The sequence below is a fragment of the Convolutriloba macropyga genome, unplaced genomic scaffold (assembly GCF_964194025.1).
Source record: "Convolutriloba macropyga unplaced genomic scaffold, txConMacr16.3 SCAFFOLD_3714, whole genome shotgun sequence".
NCBI lineage: Eukaryota > Metazoa > Xenacoelomorpha > Acoela > Convolutidae > Convolutriloba > Convolutriloba macropyga.
This window is the reverse complement of record NW_027452199.1, coordinates 12586-25916: the sequence shown is the minus strand read 5'-3', so window position 1 is coordinate 25916 and position 13331 is coordinate 12586. Positions and strand designations below refer to the sequence as shown.

General features: G+C 30.7%; 1 protein-coding gene across 1 annotated transcript; it reads left to right on the top strand.

Moving 5' to 3' along the window:
* The first annotated feature begins 2172 nt into the window (after window positions 1-2172).
* LOC142357283 (uncharacterized) lies at window positions 2173-12648 on the top strand. Its single transcript, XM_075408936.1, has 4 exons — window positions 2173-2580; window positions 5196-5345; window positions 9772-9835; window positions 11295-12648. The coding sequence occupies exons 1-4, from the start codon at window positions 2461-2463 to the stop codon at window positions 12353-12355; spliced, it is 1395 nt and encodes a 464-aa protein (XP_075265051.1). The 5' UTR covers window positions 2173-2460; the 3' UTR covers window positions 12356-12648.
* Window positions 12649-13331: the final 683 nt, after the last annotated feature.

Here is a 13331-nt window from a genome sequence, read left to right as displayed (position 1 = left end):
GGAAAACTATTTATTTCATCAATGCTAAATGGAAATTTTTTTCTAAGTTTTTAAAAATACTTATATATGCATAAATAACCAATTTTATATATATATACATATATATATATATATATATATATATAATATATATATATATATATATTTATGTATTATGAAAAAATTTTCACTTAGCAATTTCCGATTAGCAATGAAGAAATATATATTTATCCCATATATATATATATATATATATATATATATATATATACATATATAGTATATATATATATATATATATATATATATATATATATATATGTATATATGTACATATATATATATATATTACATATATATATATATATATATATATATATATATATATATATATATATATATATTTGTATATATATATATATATATATATATATCTTTATATAAATACATATATATATATATATGTATTTATATATATTTATATATACATATATATATATATATATATATATATATATATATATATATATAAATCCATAAATATGTATAAATAAATATATATATATATATATATATATATATATTTATATAAATATATATTTATTTATATAAATTTATATGTATATATATATATATATATATATATATATATATAAATATATATATATATATATATATATATATATATATATCATAAAAACGTTCCAATGAGGAATTTCCAATGACCAATGAGGAAATATATATTTATCCCATACCATATATATATATATATATATATATATATATATATATATGTGCGTAAATTTATATATATATATATATATATATATATATATATATATATATATATGAACTTATGTACATAAATATATATATATATATATATTTATATGTATATATATGTATATATATATATATATATATATATATGAATATAAATTATATATATATATATATATGTATATATATATATATATATTATATATATATATATAATATATATATATATATATATATATATATATATATATCTTTATATATATTTTTATATAAATGTATAAATAGATGTACATATTCATATCATATACAAACTTAGAAAAAAGATTCCGATGAGCAATTTCCAGCTGGCAATGAGGAAATATAATAATTTATCCCAGAAACCTTACAATACAAATAGTTAGTAAAAAATCTTCTCGCAAAAAGTTCAGCGCCTGGATGCGATAAATAGAAGGGAAAACAAGATCTTTGCTCCTATGTCGTTTGTAAAAAGAAAGTTGAGTCATATCATTGTCATATCGATCGAACATACTCTCCGAAATCAAAACCTATTTTGGTGAGAAAGTTCGGCTATCCTTAAATGAGCCGAACCTAGTAACTTTATGTTTTGCAATCAAAATGTTGTGATTCGACACAGCACGGTCAAGAACCTCCAAGGTTTCAATTCAACCACTCATTTTATTACTCTCTTCAGGGTCATCCTGACTATTATGATTGTTCAAATTGGAAAAATTGTATGTGTGATGTATCTTACCTGAATCTCTGTTCTCCCATTAAAGCACCCTCCACAATATTATAGTCAAACTATTGTATATCTATCTAGGGGAGAGGAGGTCCGTACGTTGCAACTTACACTAAGCGGGGGATATAAAGTGAGAGAATGAGCAATTTTGAGGAATGTAAAAGTTACTTATCTAAAATATGCCAAATTGCCTGTAGGGAAACCCACCCTCTTGGATGTATTTTCGAATGGACAAAAATTGCAAGTAAGCAAAATCCACGACATCTCACTTTTGCCATGTAATAAGATAGGGTACAGATATTTTTTACAAATGAGGACAATTTTTTCCTTTTCAGTTCGGTACCGGCTATGAAAAGAGTCTGAAACACAGTCTAGGGCAATGTTTTGCAGCTAATTTATCCTCGAAATATTGCCAAAAACTCTAAAACTTTTGTTGCAATATCTCTGTGGTGTACTTAATAATTTGAGTGCTGAAATTTTAGGTACAAAAGAAAGTTTAATAAAGTACATATATAAGTTCAATTCACAACATTAAAAAACCTGGATTCTGTCTTGCAGTTGTCGTCTGATCAACATAAGGCCATACTTTATAAATTAACAGTTTGACTGTGAACTATGTCACTGAAAACAGCCTGAGCAAACTTACGCGCCTCATAAATAGTCTTTCAGAGGCCGGGGATCATTCTCCGTTTGAACTTTGCAGCCTTAAAGTAGTCTCTAACTGAAACCTATTACAAAAATAAAATTGCAACTTAGCTATTTAAAATATAATAAAATCTCAAAAATCTCAAAAAATATTGTTAAAAAGAACTCAATTAAAAATAATATCTGCAGAAAAAATCTATCAAAATAAACAAATCTCAGTAACGACTGAAAAAAAAAGCTTGCTGCTACCAGATCTTATAGTCGATCATAACCGTAAATAATTTAAGTAAAATCAAAAAATAGCAACAAAAATTGAAATGACATCTGAAGCTGAACAAGACAGAAAATTCTCCGACATCAGCTGGCAACTGGACTATGTCAGTCATGGCATCCCAGAGAAACAGGAGGCAATTGTTTCATCACAGTTGGCCAGCAAGGTAAAAATTTCCAGTTTTTATGCTTCAGCAATATCCATCATGATTTGGTGCAATGCGTTACAAAGTCTACATTTGATAATGTTCAGGCTTTTGGGTCCATTCCTAGACAACAGTTACAGTACCATGTCACCTATTTTCACTTTACATCACCGTTCTGGGCGCACATATCGTGGCGTGAACCGCGAACAACAGTGATGAAAAAACACAGATTTGCATTTTTTCCAGTAATAAATGTGACTACCCCAGTGACTCTGGTATTTTTATCGTGTAAGATCTAAAAATTTTTTTTCAAAATTGTAGGATTTTTCCGATTATGCTCAGTAAGCTTCTTATCAGATCTTACACGATAACAATTCCATCTTATAAGATCTTACACGATAAAAATTCTTAGTAAGCATCTTATCAGATCTTACAAGATAAAAATTCATTCGTATAAGATCTTACAAATACACACACACATATACACAATTACACAGGCACTCACAGAGGTTTTGATTTTTCAATTCCTCAAAAAATTCTGCAATCAACCCAAACTTTTTTGCTCAATTTTATATAGTGTTTAACTGAGGCCCAATTTTGAGACGTGAGTGTTCTTGAGTTGTGAGATGTGTAAATGCGATATTAGAATTGGGAGGGGAATTTTCTGAAATTGGTCACCAATTAGATTTTCTTCCATTTCCGTAAAATTAATAAATTTTTAGCTATCAGAAATCTAGATAAAGTAAACTTGGACAACACTGATGGCGTGAGCGTGAGCAGGACAACAGTTATAAAATCTTGTTACTATTGTCTGCTCTTGCTCAAAAAGGCGTCGTGGTCAAATGCGACGGACGATTAATTGTAATTTTGAAGCATTTTTTGCTCACTGTCAAATTGTCCACTCGTACTGACTACGGCAATCTTAAAAAATGGCTAATTGCGTCAATGGCATTTTCCAGTATATTCACTAAATTGAACATACTATGTGAAACTTTCTTTTCAAAACCGGCAAAAGCCATTCCTAATATTTCCCAACAATAGTGCAGATCTCCTGGCTGAAGCGACGGTGCTAGCTTTGTTGAAGTCTATAATTTGGTCAATCTCAATCTTTGTTGAAAAATTGTAATGAAATATCACGCAACTTTTTTATACTAAAAACATTTTATAAGAAAATAATGAACAATGCAAGAAATGCATAAAAGAAGGGGTGATGCTCCATGTGCAATGTCAGTTTTTAATCAATTCTATTTTACGTTTTCGATCAAATAAACTCTGCTGTACTTTAAATAGTAGTCAAAAACTATCTGAAAACTAGCGCTGTTTGGTCCTGTTCAAAATGTAAAGAGAAACTAAAAAGTTTTGCTGTCCGAATTGAATGTTCATCTTTGGAACATTTATCAACTCGTAAGTCCCAGAGATAAATCTTGCATTTTTTTGCGTAGTCACTCAGTGAAAACGCACAAAGTACCGCAGTTTGAAGCATTCTTTGACTAAATGTTTTGAACGATTCACTACATTTAAACACTTGAAACTGAACTGTCAATTTAAAAATTAAGGTTTTTTAAATAACTTTCTGGGAGTTCTTCTGGTGAAAAATTGATTGAATTTTTTTTGCACCGTTGCACTGCTCTTGAGATGAGGTATTCTAGAAGTTTGGTACTGGTTTCCTATTTAAAGTTAATTTATTTTGATTTTAAGGGCCTTCATTTTCTAAATTAAACATGCTTGTTGCATGTATAATCCCTCAAAGAACAATCAAGGCGTTAATTTTTCCTAATAGATGTTTTTTTTCATTTATTTTACTCGTGTTAATAGTGTTTTTCAGCAATAGTTGTAAAAATTAAATAAAGGTCTAGAGATTTTCAACAGTTTTCTTTTGTAGCAGTGAAATCGTTGTCACTGTAATTCCAGAGACATTTTTTACAATTCTTTCCAACTTTCCGTCAGTCAAAAGCATTTAAGCTTTGGAGTCAGCTGCAAAACATTTAAATCGCAGTCTAAATGTTTATAAGAGAGTGGCGCAAGCAATCCTGCAGGCAGGAATAATTACTTTTTAAGTGATCTTGAATCTTGGGAGTTTCTTTTAATAGTTATTATTACAAGTCTTTTGCAGCACTTAACTTATTGTCCACTTTTTTATGTTTACCTGGCTATATTAGGCGCTAGGTCGAGATGAAAAATTTAAATGAATTTTGTAAATACTGTAGAATTGAACCTAAAATCTGTCTCTTGTTGAGATTTTCCTGTTAACTTCATGCACATCAGCCTGCAAATAATGTGCAAGATTTGGATACACTCAACTACGCTTTTCTATTTAACTTCAGTTTGCATAACTTGCTGTTGAAGTAACACGTTAACGCTCAATTAAAACTGCTAAATCTGCTTAATTATTTAGACTACCACTTGATCACACTTTTTTTGTTATAACCGTTAATGTTTAAACACTTGCGATAAACGATGGTGATAAACTGATTCACTAATCACGGCTACAGTGTGATAAAATTGTGGTATTACGTGAGTTATAAAATAATTACCACAAAGCTGTCATCGCCCTCTCTCAGTTATCATAAAAGATTGTTTGCAATTGTTAAATTCTCGATGGCGATAACATCCGTGTGGTAACATACATTGTTTAGTTTCACGAGAAGTCTGTAGCGTGTGACAGCGTACGCCAACCTACAACAGATCAGAAACTCCCAGAAACCAGAGACAGAGATTTGACTAATCATGTTAAGATGTTGAAATGCTATGTTCTCGCAGGAGGTGTACAAATAATCGTACTTGCTGTAAGTTATTTTAAAAAATATTCTCACAATGCCTTTTTAATACTTTTATTTATACAATTTTTATAATTCTATTTATACAATTTTTAGAAAATTCAATTTTTGAGGCAAAATTACTCCAATTTAAAATCAAATTTCGAAATTTTTTTTACATCTTTGAATCCCTGCACTGTTCTTCTCGTCTACCCTTTACATTTAGATAAAACCAAACATTCACGTAACCAGAAGTCTCAATGTAAAATTGAAAAACTAGATTCAATGTTCACAGTAAACTTGAAGTTAATTAGATGTGATTTGTTATCAGTTTTGTTCAACTAAGGCTAAGTTTGCACTTGTGTCTAATCATCATTAGAGAGAGAAGAGATGTGAATAATTTGCAATCTTATGACATTTTTTTTACCGTAAAACGTAGATGGAGCTCATCAACTTTACTTTGGGATTTCATGAAGTGAATGTTGCGTTTTATCTAAATTTCATAGGTAGACGATTGGACTAGTGTAGGGGATCAAGGGTGTAATATTTGTTTTTGAAATTTGATTTAAAGTTGAAGAAATATTGCCTTGCAAAATTTAAATTTTACTTCGCAAAACTAGCGTTTGCTAGCTTACTTTCGCTGTTCAGTATAGTTATTGCTGGAAACTGTCTTAGATTATTTAAAAATCCGCAAAAGAAAGATTTGATAAAATGAAATATGAACAAGCTCTGCGGACAATATGAGCTGAGCTATATTGCGCAATTTTCCGCTCAATAGACCGTTTGGAGACAATGACTTTCATACTAAACCGATTGATCGGTTGATATTCAAAATGACTCTTTTTTTGTTAAATATTTCGACAAGTCTGTTAGAACTTTAATTGCAACAAGGCGGCTCGTTAATGTGCGTTCTACATTTTTGACTTAATTGTCAACCAAATGAAGAGATAACAAAAATAGATGTTTGACTTTAAAAAACACGTTACAAAACGTAAATACTAATTGAATTACATAATGCAATTTCTCATTACAGCGCCCACGAGATCTACCAATAAAAAGACTACGAGAAAAAACAGCAAACAACAAAATATACAAAAACAAAATTTTCACGGCAGAAACCCAATATATAATTTTGAAAGCACCTAGTAACAACGTCAAAATGCAATCAGATAAAACCTTAACTCCACAAATTTAGTTTTTGCTAACTATACAGTAGATGTATGTTTTTCATATTGAGATTAGGTAAAAAATTGACATAGAGAAAAAAATGAGGTTAAAGTCAAAGATTAATCAACATTTCTTAAACCAAATAATTTCAAAAGTCTAAAAAAATCTTGAGCTTTTTAACAAAAAAATTCTTGATAAATTTACTAAAAAGTCAATATGGAACTAACGGGACCTGTCTCTGCTGAGACTAAACCATAGGAATAAACTAAAAACGCAGAAAATCTCAAAATAACGAACAATTTACACAAAGACGCAGAAAATCTCAAAAAATTAAGAACAATAACATAAATTATTGAAGCCATTAAAATCATCAGCTATTATCTGAATTTTATTTATTTTCATTTCAGTTTACATTTATACTCATTCAGCTAAAACTATACTAAAAGAGAAAAGAAGTTCGTTCCTTTGGGCCACATTTGAAAATCATTGGGATCTGTTATTACCTGAATAAGCTAAAAAAAGAGAAAAAAGAAACACAAATACACCACTCACAATATTTTTATGAAAACGCATAATGTCCACCAAACAAAACATCAGTTACGACAAATTATTAGTAGACAAGTTGTTTTTTAAAATTCAAGGAATTGGAGTGGACTTCTCAATGACGAGAATAAGCTGACTAAAAGAACAAAAAAACTGAAAAATTTGAAAAATCTTTGAAGATGTATAATATCATAATTTTTAAGACTATAGGCTTTAAACTGACTGCTTCGGGTAACATCACTCATTACAAGTTTATGGGCAACATGACAGGCAACATTAAAGGTTTATGAGACCAATCAGAATTTTACGGCTACCTAAAAATAAAAAAAAGCAAAAACAGCAATCTCACGAGAAAAGTTTCAAAGCCATCAGAGAATGAACTTTCAGTATAAACTATTCTATTTTCAATTAATTTTTTAACAGCAAGTTGATTGTTTCTATTGTCACAAAATGACTTGAAAAACAACAAATATAAACAAAGATATTAAAACCACGAAGTTTTTGAGAAAAGCCCTAGTATCAAAGACATTAAATTCAATTATTTTCAACGCAGTTAATTAAACACACTCAATTCTGCCTCGATGAAATAGCAATCATAGTTTTCATTCATGTGACATCAATAACTCATCACAATAAGTCGTATGGCAAAGAAAAATACATCAAAACCACGAATTTTTTGAGAAAACCTATAGTATCCAAATCATAAAATTCTACAGCTTTCAATGGAAGGCATTTAATACGCTAAATTATGCCTGGATGATGTGACGACAAGGATGTTTCTCATTCAAAATTTATCGATAAGACATTACAACAAGTCATTGACTATGAAAACAACAACAAAAAGAGGCAAAATCCAAAAGTTCGGTAGAAAATTGAGAGAAGAAAGTGTCGAAGCTATTTAAACCTTAAGCTTTTTTTTCTGAAAACTTTTTCAACGATCCATTGAACGTCTTCACTAAGCCAATGGGAGCTATCAATATTAGGATAATGTCATACGATTTCAAAAGGAACCAAAATTACTAAAAAATCCAAAAATTATAAAAATTATGAAAACTCGTGCACCGAAGTAAAAAAAACCAATAGTTAGAAGACAAAACCGCTAAATAAATAAATTGTTATTGATGCAGAAAAGAAGCGGTTCTGTCATTACCGAGACTGACTTACAATCCTCGAAAATAAGCTTGAGATTGATTTATGTTCAAAAAAAATTCAAAAAAAAAATATTTTTAAAGTCTTAACAGCCATTAATCTCAAAAGCTTTCATAGGAATTCAATGAATACGCTCAGCTATGCCACGATGTGAATACAAAGATGTTTATCATGCCTAGGTTATCAATAAGACATCACAATAAGTCTTATGACTATGAAAAAAAAACAACAATTAAAGGCAAAACCCAAAATTTCTTTAGAAAAATGGGAGAAGAAAGTGTTGAAGCCATTTAAACCATATTTTTTTCTCAGAAAGTTTTATCTATGATCTTTTGTACTTCTTCACTAAAGGAAGATGTAGCCATCAATATTAGGATGACGTGATAAGATTTCAAAATGAACCAATAAAACGAAATGTCCAAAAAATTTAAAAAAAAAATTGAAATCTTGTGGCATTGAAGACGTATAACCAATAGTTATTTGATAAAGCCGCCAATGAGAGTAACGTATGTTGCACTGGTTTGAAGGAGTTCAATCCTGTTTTACTGAGGCGAACTTACAGTTCACAAAAATAAGTTTATGATTTACAAAATTTATTTTCAAAGTCTTAACAGGCATTAGCTGTCCACTCACAGCACTAGATAGGTTCACCTAATGCTCATTAGCAAATCTATTACACCTTTAGTCAAAAAGTTTATGCCATAGGATTATAAAACTTTAGTAAAACCTCAAAAAATAAATCAAAATTTCATTTGAAATTACGAAATTTGAGATACGAATCCAAAAAAAAAATGAGCGATCCCTTCGAAACAAATTTTTTGTTCATTGGGCTTCATTTGATCGTAAAAGAGGTTTGTCATTAACGGAACTTCGATATTAAAAGTGTCTAGTAGTCTCTAGGTGACTTGAAAAAACAAAAAAAATTGCAAAATTTTCTAAAAAAAAGAGCTCCCAAACCTAATTCGATTTTTTTTTATATATTAAACTTCCCTCTAAGACTAGAACTATTCTTTATTATCTCCTTTCGTCTATTAAAAACCTAAAATTGATTTACTTTTTGGCGTGAAATCTAGTTTTGAATTAAATTTTTCGTAGAAAAAACGTTAATTCGAACAAAAATTACGGTAAAAGTGAACAAAAGTGAATCAAATATCCAGTGTTCACATGAAACTTTAAACCTCGATAACTCCTCGAAAAAAACGAAATTCAAAAAAATCTTTTTAATTTCGAATTCTACGCTGGACGAGCTTTTTAATGATACCACGCACATTTCTCTACGATGAATATATCGGTCGGCCAAAATTCACGGAACAAAAAAAAACCCATTTGAGTATATAGTTCCTCCCCCCCCCACAAGTGGGGTCGGAACAATAAGCTGTTTTCTACACAATATCATATAATAATCGCGATCTAGGAACAAGATGGTAACGAAAAAGATTTCATTGGTTATTATAAAGAAAACATGCACAGAAACGTTTTTGAAGCAGTTCTCTTCTTCGGTTCGTCCATGACCATTTTATATCGTTTTGAGCCTCAAAATTAACAAAAATTTTTAAATGGAAAACAAAGGGTTGATTATTATCGTTGTGATGTTTAGATAGCTGTCGTTGTCCTGCTTGCCTCCTGTCTTCGACTATCGACTGAAGTGTCCGAATACAAAGGTTAGTGAAGTGTCCGATATTTATATAACTATTCTAATTCCATTCCATACGCCACTCACATGTTTCTATTTCTCATATATTTTCTGAGGTTGATGATGGAACTAGATAATGCAAGAAATTGAATGGCGATTTCAAAGTTGAAATGGTTAGAATTTAATCAGGTCGGGTCTTTTTGGAACATATCAAAGATAAGCCAGTTATGGAACATTGCTGCAACTTGGAAACGCTGTTGCTTGTGAATTGTTTCCTAGCAATTATACAAAGCAAATCGATGATTTCTAAGCGGCTGTACAAACGTTATAGAACATCTCTTGAATGTCCCGCAAAGACCATAGGTAACTAACTTCTTAGGACTAAAAAATAGGAAAAGTCAGAAACAGAAAAAGTTTATATGGAGCCCGTGTCGAGGATAACGACGATAAAACGACAATCTTTTTGTAAGAAATTGTCGTTTTTGTCGTTTTGTTGTCGTTTTCTTCGTTTTCATTAGTTTCCGTCGTTTAAGTCGTATTTCACATGAAAGAAAAGATCGTTTTTTTTGTCTTTTTTGTCGTTTCTTACGTCGTTTTTTTTTTAAATGAAATTGTCGTTTTTTGATCGTTTTTTTTTTGGTTTCTTACGTCGTTTTTTTTCAAAAGTAATCGTCGTTTTTTGATCGTTTTTTTTCGTTTTTTATTGCTTCTACTCAATGCGAAAGTAGCGCTGAGTTGGAAAGAGACGATGATTTTTTTTTCAAAAATACACGAAATTTTAGAAATTTTACAAACACACACATACATATATACACACATACATACATACATAGATTCTATGGTTTCATAGATTCTGTATGTTTGATTCGTTCAGAAACCGTCAAGTTTTCTGTCCAAAATATGTCCTTAATGTATTCAAATGATATAATAGTATCTTACAAGTGAAAAACTAAATTCCTCAACACGGGAGTACATGATTTATGATTTGTCATTTATCATGCAGGATAATTTCTGATTTCTTGAAAGTAATACCAATTTAAATATGCAAAAAATCCAAATATAATGATACTGTTTAGTATTTGTATACAGACTTGCAAACATGTAATTTAGTCTTGGAAGTCTTGATCAAAGTGCACAGAAAACTGATAAGTTTAAATTGTGACATGCTCAGAATTCTGAATCTGTACTGATAATAGTATTGAAACTAGCAACTAGAAACTTTCTATAATTGCGAGATAATTTCTGATTCCTCATTGTGACAAATCATCTTAAGATATGTCCTATGATTTGCATAGGTATCATATGTCACCGAAGTTCCAGACAAGTTCCAGACCATTGTCCAGACTAAAGAGCGCTCTAAGTCTTTTCAGACCATGTAATTCAAGCGCACCGGGAACATGTGTGCTATCGAAAATCGTCTGATCAGGGGGTCACTTCGGTCTGACCACCTTGACCTGGGATAGCATCCTTATTTTCTGTATTTTCAGAACGAGTTGAATTGTTGGAAGCTTGGACACATGGTGACATGGAGCCAACAGTCTTCTCACTGTTGCCAGAAATTCATGACATACAAGAAGCATTTGCCCAAATGGTGGGTAATGAAGGGCTCGAAGATAACGAAACGATGCGCATTATAGAATCATTCATTTTGAATAACACTGTCAAAATTGAATTTCTTCGCGATGATCTCAAAGCAGCAGAATTGGACCTTCAAGTTGCTAAGGCGAAAATTCTCAAAATTGAAGAGTCCAATTTAGGAATTAAGCTAAATGAGCAATTCGAAGACATTGCCGACTTGTTTGATTATATCTACAATATAGAACAATCTCTAGCGTTTAACATATCTCTCCTGGAGCTCGTTGTGTCTGAAATTGATTGGGATTTAGACGATGCGTTTCGAGTTATTGATCTAGTATCAAACAAAGTAAGCGCTGTAGAAGGAAGAGTTTCTATCTTAGGCGCTGATTTTGGTGACCTGATTTTAAGTCAAATTGAAAGATTGAATCGAATTGAATACAAACTGAGTCAGAATAAAATTAATGCAACAAATAATTCTAGACACCTGAAGTTCAACTTATCCGAATTGACGACCGACGAACAGACTGAAAAGACTTTTAAAACGATTGAAATGTATTTGAACGCCGTTACCGAAAGAATCGAAGAGGCAGAGCTACAAATATCTGACCTAGAGGCGGCAGATTTTAGCACACAGATCAAATTTGAAGGAGAAAGAATTACAAATTTGGAAAGTGACGTCAGTAATAAGCTCGCATTCTTTCATACGTCTGTTAACGGCCTGAAATTTGTCGTAAATCAGAATGCGCAACTGTTAGATTCATTTGGCAACGACATAGACGAAATATTTACAGTAGTCGGGATTAACGTGGACAAGATTGCAAAGATGGAAGACGCTGATTATGACAAAATGATTGACGACTTGAGTTCTACAGTTGAAAAATATGTCAACTGCTGTGCGGGCGATCTACGTCATGACAACCAAGTCCAGTCGAGTTCCCAGAATGATACCTATAGATCTGGTGGCAATTAGTCCATTATAATTGGCATTGAGGAATAATGGCTGTTATTAATCCATCAACTGCCTTTAAACACAAATCTAAACTGTTAATTTTTGAATACGGAAAAAGGCGCATGCCTATTTTGTATGAGCTTTTCGCGTTTCTAATCTGTACGCTTTATGAGTTTTCAAACCTGGTGTACGTCTACTTGGTCCAGGATTTTTTTTATAAAGGAAAGAATTTTATCAATCGAGCTGTTTATTTTTTAACTATGTAGATTTAAATTACTATGTGTGTCTATTTGTAAATTAAATGTCCAATTACCTTTTTTTATAACAAAAAATAGAAAATAGAAAAGTTTTTCAAAGGAAACGTAATTATACATTTTTGCCATTTTTTCACCTCAATTTTCTGATAGTAACGAATATCTATGACAAAAATTATAAAAGTTAAAACACTAAATTTAGCAAATCAAAATGTCGAGAAAACGTTTTGGGCGTTTTCAGTCTCCGAAAGCTAATTGTAAGCATTTAAGAGGTTGTAAACATTCGGCACATAAAATAAAAATTTATTGATGACTGGTTTAATATGGCAACATTACCCTACAAGACTTACTTTTTATAAATTTTTCTGCCTAAATGCAAAAATTTATACATTGCAATATGCTTCATCCAACCCGGGTTGACCACCATAAAAGAAACTTACTAATCATAAAACGCCATATATGGATTTTATGGAAACTTACTAAACATACAACGATCATAAAAATTTTTGAGTTTGGCTGAGTCCAAAGTTTGGCGTAGTCCAAAGAGCTACATGCAGTTCGAAAACAACGTTTTTGTGCATAAAATTTCAAATTTCTGTACTTTAATTTTATGGTACCGTACTTATCATAAAACGCCATAAAAAATTTTTTTATGGACCGTTTTATGGTTACAAATTGTCCATAAAAAATTTTTATTTTTAAATGGGCAATTTCGAAGGGTTTGTTTTTCAAATTAATTCGAA